The 17,254-nt window shown below is 43.5% G+C and overlaps 1 protein-coding gene across 1 annotated transcript; it reads right to left on the reverse strand.

Moving 5' to 3' along the window:
• Positions 1-2,687: 2,687 nt before the first annotated feature.
• Positions 2,688-17,227, reverse strand: HEPACAM (hepatic and glial cell adhesion molecule). The gene is made up of 7 exons (XM_054998036.1): positions 17,224-17,227; positions 16,506-16,847; positions 13,567-13,848; positions 11,876-11,969; positions 10,018-10,091; positions 8,888-8,958; positions 2,688-4,463 (listed from the first exon to the last, which is right to left on the reverse strand). Exons 1-7 carry the CDS (start codon positions 17,225-17,227, stop codon positions 4,158-4,160), a joined length of 1,173 nt encoding a protein of 390 aa, XP_054854011.1. The 3' UTR covers positions 2,688-4,157.
• Between the last annotated feature and the right edge of the window lie 27 nt (positions 17,228-17,254).

The following is a 17,254-nucleotide window of genomic DNA, read 5'->3' on the forward strand; positions in this document are numbered from 1 at the left end:
ACCAGTGTGTGTGTGGGGGGGGAACGACCCCTTATAAGTATATTTCCCCAGACATAGGGTTTATTTAACCTTATGTTGCTGACCTTTGTTCAGTAACTCAAGTTGATTCTGTTTTGTTATGTAAATAATGCAACTTTTCTCTACTCTCTCTCTCCTACTTCACTTTACCTTCCCCCCCCTTTTCTTATTTTCCTTTTGAGGTAGCACTAAAAGGAGGGAAGGGGTGGGGGGTAAGCTTGGGACTGGGGGCAAGTTGTGGGGGGAGAATGGGAGGGAGTTATGGGTTCTAATTGTTTGTATGTTGATCACAACATTTGTTCAGTTTGGTTGCAGAACAACTGGTAACTGGAGATGACAAATCTTGGTGAGTCAGACAGCTCAGTACCACGGACCAATGGATGAGGCAAAGCAGTATCTTGCTGACTCATGGTTCTACAGGGTACCAAGCTTAGTCCAACAGGTAGAAAGGCATTCAGACAGATCATTATTAGAACCTACTGATGGCACTTAAACTATTATCCTATAATTGTAGGGGGTTGAATGACAGAATCAAAAACAAAAGAGTGATGACATATTTTTTTTAAAAAGTGTAGAAACCTACTTTTCCCAGCCCCATTGCTCTCCCTTGAATACACTAACTACTCCAAAGCAATGGGAAATGACAGTGAATTGCTCAGAGTGAGTTCTATTGTGTGTATCACCTGATTTTTTTGGCAGAATACACACACACACATATATACCCACACACACACATACAGTTTTTTCAGGGTTCCTTGCACAATTTCCAGCTTCTCTCAGGGTGTTCAAAGATGATAACAACAACAACATTCGATTTATATATCGCCCTTCAGGGCAACTTAACACTCAATCAGAGCGGTTTACATAGTATGATGTGAAAATAAAAAGGGGAATCCAAGATAAATGTTGACCTCTGGCAAGTTAATGTTCTCAAGGAGATCTGTAACTCAAAGTAGAGTTACCATCTCCAGGTGGCGCCTGCATATCTCCAAACTACAAGAATCAGTCCCCCTGGGGCCGTTTCGGAGGGTGGCCTTTATAGCATTATACTCTGCTGAGGTCTCTCTCCTCCCCAAATGTCACCCTCCAAAGGCTCTGCCCCCAACTCTCCAGGAATTTCCCAACCTGGACTTGTCAACCCTACCTTAAAGGCACAGCAACGCTCCCAGGGTTGCCAGCAGCTACACAGTCAATAGGCCATTCCCTGAAATGACCTCCCGTCTTGTGAATAAGACATTTGTTGTGGTATCTCCGTCATCATGAATGCTAATGTCATAACATATTTGGATACCTACCTCCTCTCTGCGAAGGGAGAAATATCATAATTATGAGCGAAACAGAAAAGTTCAGGAGGGCATGTTAACAAGGGATTAGAATGGCAATAATAGAACAGCATAGAAGGTTGTTTTTATAAGGGATAGTAATGTCGTCTAGTTTTGTAACGTTGTTTTACTGTGGTATCCTCTACTAGTTTGTAGCCTCTTTTATTCATTATAATATTATAATGCCTTAGACATGTTTACATTTGCAACATTTTCCCAGTCCTGTAAATATAGCCCTCCTGCATTGTTTAGAGAAGATCTTTGCATCTGATTAAATTGCTTTTCACATTTTTTAATCTGTCTTGAGTTCAAGTGAGAAAGGCAAGCTATAAATGAATTTAACTATAGTAATAATAAATTATAAACACCAGGGGGAGCTTCAACTGGGAAAATGGCACAGAGGGAAGACTTAAACTCCTCTTTGCATCTCCATGGCCCGGCTCTATATGGGTAACCCTCCAACAGTTGTTTCTTATGACAAAATTGCCATGAAGCCATCTAATCACAGTTCTCCAATGTCACTTGTAACTTGGCCCCTTTATTATACTAACATGTCTTCTACTTTGGAATTTACCTATGTCAACGAATCTTGTATTTATTGGATTGGATATGGTGCTCATTTTATGCTTTGCAATATCCTTACTTTTATCACTTGTATTAGTTGGCCTCACTATGTAAAAATATTTTTTTTTAAAAACCTTTCCCCCTTTTTCTCTTACTCAAAGGGAGAACTTCCTTCCTACTCAAATGAGCATTTCATGCATCTGTCAATATAGACTCTCTCTGCCATGAAAAAACTTGCATGATAATAAACTGAACATGCCAAAAAACTTTTTGTTGCTTCATCTGTTGTGGAAAATCTTTCATTTCAGCTGTAATTAACCATATTGGACTTTTTCCTGGATGCCTTTTTTGCTTTGCCTTTCTGTCCTGAAAGGGCCTGAGAAGAGTGGCTTATCCAAAGCCATCTGCTGAGCTCATGGCAGTAGTGGGATTTGAACCAGGAAAGTGCTGATTCGCAGCCCAACCACTTAACCACTATGCTATAGCAGGATGGATGCACACAGAGGTCAGGATGTGGGAGAGGGGTCATGTGATAATAATTCACCATGTGTTCAGGTTGCCACACAATCCCACGTTTTAACATTTCATTATAAAATTGCCCCAAATAAGTTGAACTGTGACATCAGAAAATCAGAGCCACAACCAAGATGGGGTCAATAGGTGCACTGCCATCCTCCACACACAAGGCATTTTTCCTACCTTAACAAGCCACAAAAAATGAGGTCTCACAGTCACTTTCTTTTCTAAGATTTAATGCAATATATAACTTATATCCATCCGTCAAACACCAAAAAAGCACATATCAACTTGGCATTTCATTCAAGCCAATGCCTGCACCCTGGCATTTCCTGCCTGGAGGGGACAAAAGAGATGAACATGACTGCATGGTTCATTCAGCCACTGAATATCTCCAATACTGATTACAAGCACAAATTCACTCCAGCAGATATCCAAAGAGAACCACATAAATAACCATAACAAAGCAGAGATTTGCCATAGTTAGGTTATGTGAACATAGGAAACACCCTTAGCCAGTCAGACCATTGATGTCTTTACATGTACTTGGACCGGTAGGGATTCTCCGACAAGGGCCTTTCCTAGCCCTCCTATCCACAACGCTTTTATAAGAGTTGCCAGGGACCAAACCTGGAATATTATGGATGCACAGCTTGCATTCTGTCACTCAACTATGGCTCTCCCCCACGCTTGCAGAGAACAGACCTGCAGCTCTTCCATCTCAAAAACCAGCGTTCAGCTCTTTGTGGAAGTGTGCATCCTCCAGGACCCTATTTGGCCCAAAGAAGTATGAGCACACATATTCAAGCATGGAGACACAAACAAATCTTGCTATGTCCAGACCTCTGGATATATGTTCATTCCCAGGTCAATGAGGGTTACTGCACTTTCAGAAAGTCCGTCTTAAGTCCAATTTAAAATTAGGCCAGGATGAGCAATGTAAAACTGGCTGTTATACAATCCGGAAAGTGGTATACCCATCTGGGAGAGATGGTTGAGGTGTCCTTTGGGGAATTATTGTGATTTCAAGGGAGTTAGTGTCTGTGTCAAGAAAAGCTAGATGTGGATCAGGAATACCTGAAATGGGATATCCTGAAATCATATCCTGAATCAAGAAGCTTGTTACAGCTTCAAGGGTCAGTAACAGCCATCAACAGCAGTTGCTGGCAGTTTCTAAAAAAAAAAGGAGAATGCAGCAAAATTTGGGGTTACTGGAAGCCTAACAAGTATTCTTAACATTAATTACAAAAAAACCAAAAGGCACACATCAGGGCATCTTTGACAACATTGATATAATCCAAGACATGTGACTAGTGGATACATTCCCATTGGATACATTCTCCCATACACTGCCAATGCATACAAAATCCCAAAATGCTTGGCTAGAAACAGCAGCCTTTAAGGCAATTAGTTGGGCATCTCCGAAAGCTAAAGCTTTAGTCACACCTGTGTGGTGCTGCTCCTTGGGTGTTACAAATAGCAAGTTAGTGCCTTTAAAAAAACATACTGAAGCAGGAGCGTTGAACCTACTGTAAACTTTTTTAAAGCGTGTCCATCCAGCCAGTGGTAACACTGTGATTCACTTTTATCTACAAGCAGAATCCAGGCATCTTCCCTTTAGAGGAAACAAGCACTTGCATGTAAACATGCCCAGTGCAAACACATTGCTGCGACCCCCCCCCCCAAACATTCACAGGCAGAGAGGGGATTCTTCATCACACCCACCACCAACTACCCTCAGGCATTGATTTCCACGGGGCTGGCTTCCCCTTGCTGCTCTCGGATTATATGAACTCCAGCAGTCCGCACCATGCGTGTGGGATTTGTGATGCGCCCGAGCGAGGTGGGGGACCTGGTGGGTGATATATGTGTTCTGGAGGTGGTTGGAGACCTGGCTGGAGACCGATGATATCGGCGAGCAGACCGAACGGGTGGTCCAGGTGATCTTCCAGGAGGAGGTGGGGAGCTGGAGTAACTGGGTGGTGCTGGTTCAACGGCATTTCTAGAATCAGGAAGAGATTCCTCTTCTGCTTCTGGAGATTCCTTCAGGAAGCAAGAAAAATCAGGAGACAGTAATCAGGACCTGGCTAAAAAATGTATGTGAAATACACTGAGCCCTGTCCGGTGAAGCACTTGGAATCACATCCCAGGTTATGCCACAGCTTCCCAATTTCCAGGTGCTGCACATCACGGTAAGGGTGCCGCACTACAATATTCCTTCACCAGATTTAACACAGATTAGTCATTAACAACCAGAACCAACCCATTTGGCTTATAATCATGGAGACATGGAGGTAGAGACGAAGACTGGCATTCCTCTATTTTTTCCAATGCAACTGAGGTGGAGATTCCAAGTTATGTTAAAGATATTGGCTACAAAAGCATTGTGAATACAATGTATTGATGGCCTTAGACTTCATGCAGCTACAGAGCTGAATTTGCAAAAGATCCATAATCAAAGTCACTGATCCCTTTATACATATTAACCATTCCTCTGTATTAAAATCAGGGTGGTAAAAGAGTTGCGAACGGGTGAGTTTTTTCCTCCTCTTTCAACCCATTCTTAAAAGTGGAACAAAATCCTAAACAGTTAGTGTTTCTATGTAAGAACTCAAGTAAAAAGATTTATTTAAATATGTTGTGTATAGGTTCAAAGATACATAAATATGGAGGAAAGCTGTTAAGCTGACAGGTTCCAAATCAGATACTGCAAAGTGAGATGAAATGTTATCACGTGGAAGTAAATTCAAACACTTGTGTCTATCGCTATAAAATGATGGATTGGCGAAATTTCTCCAGCAGAAAGTAACATCAAAGGGTTCTCTCTTTGTAGCAGGCCATGATAGGAAGTCTAGTCAAAACCTACCCACCTCTAATCTTACTGAATGCAGAGAAAGGGAAGCTACCAACCAATCAGAAGTCAGCTTTTGGCAGCATGAGCAATCTTTGTTTCCTTCTCTCCTGAGATCAACCTGCTCCTAATCTGGATTCCCAGTTAAACATTTCTAATGTGGTATAGTATTATATGCAGGGCTTTTTTTCAGCTGGAATGCGGTGGAACAGAGTTCCGGCACCTCTTGAAAATGGTTACATGGCTGGTGGCCCTGCCCCCTGATCTCAGACAGAGGGGAGCTTAGATTGTCCTCCACACTGCGTGGAGGGTGATCTAAAGTCCCCTCTGTCTGGAGATCAGGTGGCGGGGCCACCGGCCATGTGATCATTTTCACTGAGAGCGATTTAAACTTTATAAAACTCCCCTTGTTCCAGCTGACCCAAAGTGACATCATTGCGCGGTCCCGGAAGCATGTGCGAACTTTGCACATGCACACGTGGTACCAGGGGCACCACTTCCCGCCAGGAATTGCCCCCTGTGCTGGCAACCCACTGAGTTCCACCACCTCTTTTCCCAGAAAAAAAGCCCTAATTATATGTTCGAAGTACTAATATACAGGACAGGGAAAGGTGTTTGCAAACCCAGAGCATTTTTCCGAGAGGTAAATATAACAATCCCTTCTAGTAATGCAGCAAGTCAGGAGATCTTTTTGCATACCTGGTGGAATCCCCAGCTATGCAGACAAGTATTACTCTGTAAATTAAAAAAGCAAGATGAAAATCACACACACTACTCCTCCCAAAACAGCCTCATGAGAACTAAGCATGGCCATTGCCCTTCAGGAAGAAAGGAATGTTGAAGACAGTTGAGCATCATCTGGAGACAAGAAAGGAAAGGGGGAGATTGGACTGATTACACCCCTAACAACATTCTGGAGGGTGTGAGACACACATACCTCCCATCTCCTCCTAAAAGCCCATTCCTACACTAACACAGAAAGGAGAGTCTACTTCATTTATCAATATATTTTAATCTGTAAACATATTAAAAAATCATGCTTGCCTTCACAGTAATCTGTCATAGTAAATTACTATTATTCCCAAGTTGCAGCTGTGGAAGGGGACGTTGAAGGGTCCATTAATCGGAATTGTAGCACAGTGGGCTGCTACACACAATCCTAGCAGCAGATGTCACTTGTGAGTCATGGCAGGACAACAGTAAATGGGAATCTTACTTCCCATAATTCAGAGATTTGTATTCAAAGAGAAATGGGTATCCATCTCTAGCAAGAGGTATGAGGTTCAGAAGCAAAGGAAACTTTGCAGCTTAGGAGTGATTCCCCCCTCAATGATAAGATGCAAGAAAAAAGTGGGGGAAATAGGACCTGCTGCAAAGAATCTGTCCCATAATTTTTTTTCCCTATAACTAGGACCCAAATGCTTCTTTCCTGACATGAACTTTATTCTGTGACATCCAGTGATTTCTGAGCCCAAGGCTTCCCACTCAATAGTCAACTAAATACTGAAGGCACTGATTATTCTTTTTATTAGATTTTTATTTTAAACTAACCTCTCTTTTTAACACCTCTGCCCCATCTGCAGCATCTTTCTGTTGCAAATGCCCCTGATGAAGTGAATGATGAAGTGAAGCTTATGTTGGAATAAATTTAAGTCTTTAAGGTGCCACCAGACTCCTGTTTCATTTTGATCGTCTTCCAGTTACCATCAACATTTCCCAACAATGGGGAGTGGAGAAGATGAAAGGGTTTCTTTCTTAACATTTCAACCATCAGTTCAACATCTTCAGAAATTTTACACTTCCAATATCTTCTTATGATCTGATCCAGTGATTCACCATGTTGAAAATGGAAACAAACCAGTACAACTGCCCCAGTTTTGGTCTGTGGGAATGTCACGGCCCCCTTTGGCAGCATGAGGACATTTCTCTGGCTGGTACGGCAAGTGCCATGGCAGGTGCAGCCCGCGAACCCCTCATGAATCGGTGGGATTACTTTGAGCCAAAGCAGATGAGATGGGAGTGTAATGCAGACAGAAGTGATGGGAGAGCAATGCAGACAAATGTATACCAGATTCCCACCTCTTCATGTCTAAAGCAGAGATGGGAGCGTTTTTAAAAATAAGACCACTACAAGCAGGCAAGGGGAGTTCCTTCCTATGCCTTATCTCACAACACTGTGGCGCTTTCAGCATTTTTTTCTCCTAGTCCACCTGCTATAACATAAATGAAACTGACTGGAAGAAAAATGTTGTAAGAAACTGAACCTTGCAATGTAAGCAGGGCTTTTTTTTCAGCTGGAATGCAGTGGAACGGAGTTCCGGCACCTCTTGAAAATGGTCACATGGCCGGTGGCCCCGCCCCCTGATCTCCAGCCAAGGGTGATTTAAACTTTAAAAAACTCCCCCCTTGTTCCAGATGACCCAAGGTGACGTCATGATGTGGTCCTGTGCTGGCAACCCACTGAGTTTCTCCACCTCTTTTCCCAGAAAAAAAGCCCTGAATGTAAGGTATAAGAGGCAGATGGATTTCATCCCCCTTGCCTGTGCATTGTATATGTTTTTAAAAGAGATCTCTCACTCTAGATGCACTTGCGTAGAAACATACATGGACCTCCATTCTGGTCCTTAAGAACTAGTGCCACTCTGGTACAGTGAAGCAGAGAGGAGGAAACATGACAGCCTTGTCATTTGGGGAATTCACCAGTGATGCCAGCCATTCCTTAGGCCATTTTCAGAAACAACTTTCATTGTTAGCCATGTACATTCATGCTGCCTCTCTGTGCTGCCCTTTTCCCTTCTGCAAAGATTGCTAGGGCAGGCTCACTTGCCTGGTTCAGAGAATATACAGAGTTACAGAATACTGAGGTCCTCCAGATGATTCAAGAAAATGCACAAACACCGCCAGCGCCAGGGTTTCTGGCGCCCGCGGCCACGCCCCCCCCATGCGTGCGCACACAGTGCACCTGCGCACCCCCCAGACTGTGTGATGATGTCACCACGCGATGACGTCATCACGCAGCAAAGCTGGGCCCATTGGCTGGCGGGTAGCTGGGGTGCTGCGCGGAGGCTGCCCGCGCTCCGCACACCACCCCAGCCGCCTGCTGTGCCTGGCCCGTGGCTGCTGCACCCAGCCGGGGGCATGTGGCAGCAGCAGTGGTGGCACGCCTGCTCTTTGGTGCGCACCTTCGCCCTGGCACCCCCTCCGGCGCCCCCTCCAGCCTCACGGCGCCCGCCTCACTGCCTAAATGGTGGCGCTGGCCCTGTGCACAAAGGATGAGATGAGAAGGTAAATCCAGTCACGGATCCCCATGAAGTCTCAACTACACTTACAGCCTTTTAAGTTTGTGCACAGATAGTATATGAGAGGCCACAAGCTACTTCAACAGTGGTTTTTTAAAAAATGACTCAAGAAAGAAAAGGGATGGGTTTTTCCACTCATCCAGCAACATGAGTCATTTCTGCAGCTTCAACCAGCCAATAGGACTAAAGTGCCAAAATGCCAGAAAAGTATGAGATCTGAGTTCAACAAATATTCCCTGTACCACTTTATCTGAAAGTTGCTTAATTACTAGCAAGTGAGCCCTAAGAAGCTCCAAAGCACAAATCTTGAAACTTACTTTGTCCTTCAAGATGTATAAAGCCACTGGATTCTTGCGCTCATGTTCTCCACTTCGGGGAACAATCTCAACTGCATTGAAAGGACAACAGAAATGGCTGTTTGGGTTTTTTGTTTGTTTGTTTGAATTAAAATGGGAAAGGGTGTGGTGAGTAAGCATAGGAGACAGAAGACTAGAAAAAAGGGTAGGTAGATCCAAGAACCTAAGATGACTCAAGACTCATCTACTTCAACCTTCTCCATCTAAAAGTGACCAACTAGATGTTGCTGCAAAGTTTAGAAACAAGGTGTGGCCCTCTCCCACTGTTGGTCCCCTTATTTTTGGAATTCAGAGGTATTCTGTGTCTGATCAGAGCAATATACCATTTTTATCTATCATTGCAAATAGCTGCTAATAACTGTCTCCTCAATGACTTTGTCTAATCCTTGTTCATTTAAATCAAGGGCCCTCTCCATAGCTTGCAGCAGTGAATTCCATGTTTCATACACTGTGAAAAGAGAACCCCTCCTTTCGTCTGTCCAGAATCTACTGCTGCTCAATTTTGTTGGGTGGTTCCACCTTCTAGTATAACTGGAGTTAGAGAAAATCCAAACAATTCATAATTTTCATAGTTTTCTATCATATCCCTATCTGCCACCACTCCCAGTTATCTTTTCCCAAATAAACAGCCCCAAATGCTTTCCTCACAGGGAAGGTGGACCAATCATTTTAGCTGCCCTCTGCTCACCTTTTCCAACTCTATGGTATCCCTGACAGCTTGAATGCCATTGATAAATCATGGCCTGCCTAGTCACAGTCACTGTGGGGAAATGCTGACTTGATGTAGCCTGAGGCCAGAGTCATGCTTGCCACTTGGCAGCCGTCCCCTAGCTGTTCATGCTGCAAAAGTGAAAAACAGAAGGGCAGCTCAAAATGTGCTTGTACTGGGTTCCCGAACTGATTGATAGCCATGGACAAAGTCTGATTGACAATCACATATCAACCTGACTGTGCTTTACAATATACGTGTGATTAGGGCACAAATGGCTATGGTTGGGAAAAGAAACCAGGTTCAACACATAATACAGGATTAGTTCCTACAGAAGGCACACACAAGCCTGTGATTCAGTATTCAGGGGGTATTTCTTTACCTTCATGTTTTAAATGCTCATCATTTTGATCCACATATTCAGAGGAACTTTGCTTATCCAGTTTGCGTTTGTTCCTGGGAGGGAAGAAGACCGCCAAAAGTCTGAACATCCTCCATTGCAATGTCACCCAAAGATAAGAAACTACGCACTTGCAATACGCAGCTTGAAACTCAATCCCACATTTTATAATCTCACTATGAAGCTTTCCAAAGTGGGCTGAATGGGAATGTGGCAAATGGGGGGGCTATTGAAATTAACACATGATTGCTTAGTTATGTAGTGATCTGGGCACAGATCTACTGAACCCATTTTCTTCACACAGCACCTTGGACATAAAGGCAGCCACATGGTATCCATATCCCTTCTCTCCTGAGGGAAAACCAGATTGGGGAGGGAGCAATTTCTGGCTGAAAAAGCACCTGAAGGGAAAAGGTGAACTCCCTTCCCTTTATTTGCATATTGAATTTTTTTATTAAAGCCACATATAGAATTCTGTATATTGCTTTTATCCTGCATTCCTATGAATATCACATCGGTACATTGATTGCTTCATACTTATGCCATCCTCCTTCAAAAGAGCTCAGGGCTGCAAACATGGCTCCCTCTACCCCCTCTATCTTCCCAACTTTGTGAAGTAGGCTGGGGTGAAAGAGATGGAGGGGAGGGCCCAAGATCATTCATACCAAACTTGGGATTTGAATCCAGATCTCCTCTGTCCTAGTTCTAACCACTAAACTACACTGTCGATTTGATCCAATCAAGTCTGTGAGATCATGACGTGCCTAACATTTCTATTAACGTGCATACATTCTGACCAGTTCACAACAAACTGCATTAAAATGCATGATCTATTAATACCTAATAAGCTTCCCCATACAGATATTATTTAAACACACAATAACCAAAGCCTGAAAAAACTCTTATCACTACAGAAGATGGCAATTGCCATGTCTGCATCTTGTTAACATTTAATGCGGGAAAAATCAGTTGTTAGGAAGTAAGCTATGCTAACTGAAACATCGTCCAAAGGCAGGACACCAGCCAGATTTAGGCCTGTTTGTACAAGCAACTCAAGATTTTCCTTAGGCAGGCAATCAGGGGTGGTCTGGGAAGGGTCCTCCCCCCAGGCCACCACAGTCCTGCTATTCAAAGGAGGAAAGGAAGAAAAGGCAGCCTGCCTCCCCAGCCAGCAAGGCGCCTCTTTCCATGCGCTGCATGTGCCTGGGCACAGCCTTCCCAGGGCCACAAAGGGATTGAGTGGCCTGGGCACCACCTTCCCCATGCTGTGCAGGGCTTAAGTGGGCTGGGTGCAGTCTGTTTGCCATTGGGCTGGCCTGGGCCAAGCATGGAGGGAGGCCATTGCCCTATTGGGAGTAGTTCTGGTGGCAATAATGACCAATCTTCCCCTACAGGCCACACTGCTATGATGAACTACATTTTAGCAGGGCTGTTTTAGAGCCATCGCAAAATCTCGCAGAAAAAGAGTCCCTATGCCCCCCCCTGACATCATTCAACTCTTTAAAAAAAACACTCTGTGAAAACAAATCACGTGACTTGCTTGACCCCATGGGCTACTGGAGTGCTGTCCCCTTAATTCTCCACCAACCCTCTTGGCAGCCTTGTACCTCACAGCCCCTCGCAAGGGTGCCAAAAATGTTTGTGCCCCTCTGGGACCTCACACGAAATTTTGGGACACTCTTCTTGGGTCATGCAGGGCAGCTACTGGGTGTATGCGGGGCAGGGGGATTTTTGGCCAAGTCAAGCATGTGCAACAAACAGGTGATCATTATTCACTGAATGCTACAGCTACAAATTCTATTCAAGATATATGCACATGTATATATTTCTAAGTTCATACTTTTTGGATGGCTTCCAGCAGGCACAGACAGTCACTAAGGTAACTAGAAGAAAAATCCCCCCTGTGGAGAGGATTATATAGAGGGAGCTCCTTCCTAAAGAAAGAAAAAAGAGGCATTAAAAGTTCAAGCCAAAATCAGTAGCTTTCACACAAACATTACTCGATCTCAGGGACTGTTTTAGCCTCATCAGGAACTCCAGGAGATTTCAGGTTGAGGAGCCAGAACTGGGAACCAGGATGTTTTCTGCTTGGCTCAGTGGAAGCATTTGATATTAGCTCCACTACAATATCCATCAAGAACCTCCCATTATGGCAGAAGGCCTTCTGCCAGTAAGGTTTGTTTCCTGCCACTGCTTGGAGCAGCAGCAGGAGAAAAAAATGGTGTTGCTAACATTGCTACATCACTTCCAGGTACAATCTGTAAATAACAAAGGGTAGTTCTAGGAATCACCAGAAACCCTATGGTAAAACCACAGAGTTTCTGGCAATTCCTACTTTCTTCAAATGTCTTGTCACTTCTGGGATGTACCCAGCTCAGCCTGGCGACCCTATTCTGAAGTCACATAGGCATATGGGAGAAATTATCTATATGCTTCACAAGCTACTTAAGCCAGAAAATATAGATTCAGCATAAGTAAAACTCTGTTTAACGTGAGACCAACCTGCATGGGATATAAATTCTTCATCCTAATTCCTTTAGCATAATGAGTTGAGGAGAGTTTTAACAAAGTGTGTTCTTTCAGGCAATGGAATGACCCTCTGTATAAGAATCAGTGAAGCAAATTTTGGAGCTCTCAGCAATTGGCGCCATCTGGATACAGTCTGCATAGATCCAGTATTGCCCTTGATTTATCACTGTAGCCTGAGTTTTATAGGCAATATTTCACAGTCGCTGTTTTTAAGGGATGCCATGGAGACTCTGCTTCTTTCTCTGGCATCACCTGATCACTGCCAGCTGGAAGTGGTGGAACTTCTAAGTTGCTGACCCATTTTGCATGATTCTGCCCAGGAGGTCTGTACTTAGGTTCAGGCTGTTGTTCCAACAGAAGGAAAGGGGTGAGAAAACTACCTTTTGTGTGGGGTGTGTGTGTGTGCTTCCTGAAATGAGAGCAAACTGAGTTCTGACAACCAGAGAGTGGGAACCAGGAGCTATTCCGCCACCCTGAAGCCACAGGACACAGGAGCAGAGTTCATGCTTAGAGAAAAGAGTGAAGGAGATGGGGGAGGACTGAGCTGAGGGGCCAACAGCAGAGGGAGCAGCAACTCCCCTATAAAGGCAGTAGTGCCAGAATTTCGTAAATCCCATGTTGGCAATCCTACCCATCCCCTTCTTCCATGCAGCTTCTTCAATCTTGCTACTGTATATAGCAGAATCATGCACTTGGAAGGAGCCGGTGCTTCCCAAAAAGATTTCTCCTGTTTATTTCTAATATGGAGAGTACAGCCAGGACCATCTAATATAGCGAAAGAGGCAAGCATGCCCCTCCCTCAAAGCACTAAGCCCCTTATATTGATTCACTTGCACTATTTGAAAATCTCACATGTTCAGAACAGTTCGTTCAGTAAGACCAGCTAGTTTCCTCTCTTGTTTTCCAGGTCTGAGTCATTTTTGCATCACATGGACCTTCCTTCTCCCCCATCCCCCCCCCCCAATTCTCCCTTATGCATCTCTCTGTATCAGCTGTACTTACTGTACACCGTGAGCTTTATGGGGATACTGCGGCCATTGCTGATGGGGTTCTCTACCAGACAACTGTACGTGTCGTCATCAGACATTAGGACTCGGGTGATGGTGAGCACCTTCTGATCATGGGAGAGGATCAGGCGGGAGTCATTGCTGAGCGGTTTGCCATCCTTCAGCCATGTGTAGGAGGGCTTGGTGCCATTCTCGTGTGAACAGTTCAATGTAAAATACTCACTTAACTCCAATACAGTAGAGGAAGCCAGAACAACATGAGGTTTTGAAATTGGAACTAGAAAAAGTAAGGAAGAGAGAGAGAACAGTGCACTCTTGTTAATTCTTGGCAACGATACAATGAAAAAACAAACCCAACTTTAATTACCTTTCCACAGCAATTATAGGCTGTTTCTGCTTCAGATCCATAGACGGGATTTCACTGATCAGAAAGAAGGTGGACGCCTGGGAAACTAAAGATACTTCGCCCAGTGCCCGCTTTGACAACCTTTGCCCAGTGCCCGCTGACAACCTTGTCTTGCTCTCCAGAACTCAAACTGGTCTAAAGCACACTATATAAAAGCATTTATTGCTTATTGTAACAGTAATGACTTGGAGATAAATGAAGATAAATCCAAAATCATGGTGTTCTCAAAGTTAACAAAATGATTAAATAATAGATGAAATAGAAAAATTACAACAGGTCAATGAATTCAGATATTTAGGAATCGTGTTCCAATCAAATTTATCTTGGTCCAAGCATGTTCAACATCTTAAACAGAAAATTGGCTTAGCTGATACAGGGAAAAATCCGATACAGTGGTACAGGGAAAATCGGCTTAGCTCTATTGGCTTTAAGGAAATTCTTCTTCATCCAAGGAGCTCAATATGTGCCAGCACTTTTGAAAGCATACAAAGCTCTTGTGACACGATGCATATTGTATGGCTCCCAGATCTGGTTCCTGGGTCCAAGAGAACAACTTGACAAGCTCCAGTTAACCTTCTTTCGCAAAATATTTGTTCTACTGCCATGCATTGCCTCTGCAGTCGTACAACTTGAACTGGGCCTTCCAAAAATATCAACACTGATCTGGAAAGCCATTGTCAGCTTTAAATACAGGTTGCAACATTCTGAATATTTAGTTTTCACTCAATCAGTAAGTAGCCCATGAGCACTGTTGGTCAAGGTGGAATAGAACTGTGGACGTGGAAATAAATCAACTAGGTCCATTGAACTCAAGAACTTTAACTGAAAAAGACGATGTCCCCCTGTCTTAGGCATGAGGGTTGAACTGCAATTCCCATGAGTAGCTATTCTTAAGGGGACCGCACATATTTCTGATTACACAAATACAGAGGCTTTCTAAGCTGTGGTTACAGCACACCTAGAGCTGTATTTTGGGGAGATCAGTGAGCTGCAGTGGGAGGACAGAGGCAGGAAAGTTACATTCTGTAATGGGAAATGTTTAGTCTGGATCCTACCCAGTATGAAGGTAGAACATTTGTATACCATTGCTTGAATAATCTCTGGGTTTAGAGTTTGGAGCTGAATTAATAATCTATTATCAAACACGTATCTTATTGTTGCCAAAATTATTAACTTTTAAACAATAAACATATCCTTGAAAATATATATGTCACCAGGATGCATAGGAATTGCCCACAGCTGTAGATTCAAAGTTTCACATTACCCATTTTGAGTGAGTAAAACCTGGTCTCATTCCAAAAGAGAAAATGTTTCACAAAAGTGCTCCCCAAAATTTCCAAGTGCGCAAAAAGCTAGGAGGAATACAGTGAAGCACCTCTACAAACAGCCACAAATGGATCAAGGAATGGATTTAAAAAAATCAGCTCCTTGCAAACAACCTAGCAAAACAGCAGTGAGCCGAACCAATGGGGTGTTTGAGCACTCCAGCTGAAACTATTTAACCACAACAAAAGCTCCACTACTAGCAGAAACACAGGAACACTCACTATGAGAAGTGAAAATAAATATGAGAAGAGACAAAAAGGTGAGGAAGGAAGAATAATAGGAAGTGATCAGTCAGGGAAAGTCACCCACTGTGCTAAGCATTTATCACATCCAGAAGTCATTCACACAACCCAAATAATATCCATTGTACACAAGCATATGGACTCCTTAGTATTGACTTCAGTATCAGAAGTTCTAGCCCCCTACCAAGACCTATAGATAGTAACCATGGCCACCCATCTCAATATCAATTGGATAAATGCTATTAAGCTCAGGCAATTATACTATTACCAGAACTTGTTCTTGTCTCTCCTCAAAAGGTGAAGGCCCTCCACCTCTCCTACCACTGAAGAAACAAAAACACTGAAGTGCCATCATGGCAGCCATTTTGTGGAGGCATCCACTATCCTTTCCAGAAACTCCAAAACTCCACAAAATGAGGGAACCCTGCTGTAGGTCATATGAAACATATCCACTGGCCTACTCTGACTGGCAGCTGGACTCCAAGTTCTCTGGCTGGGAAACATTTTTCTCTTCTACTTGAGATCCTTGGAGATGCTAGAAACACAACACAGTACCTGTGGCAACTCTCCAACACACAATACAACTTTCCATAAAAGAATAATAAAGTTCATAGCAGTTTCACCACACTTCCTTCAAAAGGCTCCTTCTACTTTTGTAGATGGTTTCTCCAGCATCCAGAGGATGTTCCAAGCCAGAATTTCTTAGCTTCCTCAACTGAACTGCGACCTATGCCTTCTTAAAGCTGTTCTCTTTAATATCTTTCATCTTGAATTGGGAACTGCAAGACTTTCAGAATTTGAAAACACAGATTGAAACATGTTCCGTTCACCATAAAAGCAGGGTGCAACATTAAAAGGTCAGAAACAATGTCTGCATGGATTCAGTTATGATCCTATGGCATATAGGATAAAATTATACTTTCTAGAAAAAGAATGCTGATTTTCCTAGACCACACTTACCATCCACTGTAAGGTTAATGTTCATCTCCCCTGTGAAGGTGTCATCCGTAATGGAGATCTCTACTTCATATGTGCCCTCATCAGATAACTGCAGTTCATGGATCAGCAAGGAGCCATTCTCAAAGATTTTAATCCGATCCCGGTAGTCTGCGCGCAGGTTTCCAATAATCCCTGTGCCAATAGACTGTACCACAGTAACAGGCTTGTCCCGCTTTACTTGCCACTTTATTACAGGCTTATCATTGCTGGTGCTGGTGTATTTCACGGAAAGCAGGGCAGGCTTACCAACAGTACCATGAATTAAAAGCACTGGGCTGGTGATATTCACTCCCTCTAGCAGATCTAGTGAAAAGATGCAAAAGAAAAAGTTAGCATGAAGAGGGGAAGGCAGCATGGTATAGCCCCATCTCAGAAGCTAAGCAGGGTTGGTTCTTGGATGGGAGACCATCCAAGAAGACTTTGCAGAGGCAGGCAATGGCTTGGTTGCCATAAGTCAGTTGCAAATTGATGGCACATATGAGCAAACATAGTTAGCATGAAGTTATAACGGTCATGCTTTCCCTTCCTCTTACCTTTGGAAATATACCAAATTTTCTATCCTCCATTTGGATTGGCTCCAGTACTCCAGGAAAAAGGTACAACATAAGAAGGCAAAGAGGGGTCTGTAGGAAGTCCCATCCACTCCAATATCCTGTTTCCAACAGTGCTAGCAAGATACCCATCACAAGAAATATTGAAACTGTACAAAA

Source organism: Eublepharis macularius, chromosome 14, assembly GCF_028583425.1.
Source record: "Eublepharis macularius isolate TG4126 chromosome 14, MPM_Emac_v1.0, whole genome shotgun sequence".
Classification (NCBI taxonomy): Eukaryota; Metazoa; Chordata; class Lepidosauria; order Squamata; family Eublepharidae; genus Eublepharis; species Eublepharis macularius.

Coding starts and splice junctions, on each gene's coding strand:
- HEPACAM (XM_054998036.1), bottom strand. Junction 10,092..11,875: donor TGCTGGAAGCCATCCAAAAA/GTATGAACTTAG, acceptor CTTCCCTCCCAG/GAACAAACGCAAACTGGATA. Junction 4,464..8,887: donor TATACATCTTGAAGGACAAA/GTAAGTTTCAAG, acceptor TGCTTCCTGAAG/GAATCTCCAGAAGCAGAAGA.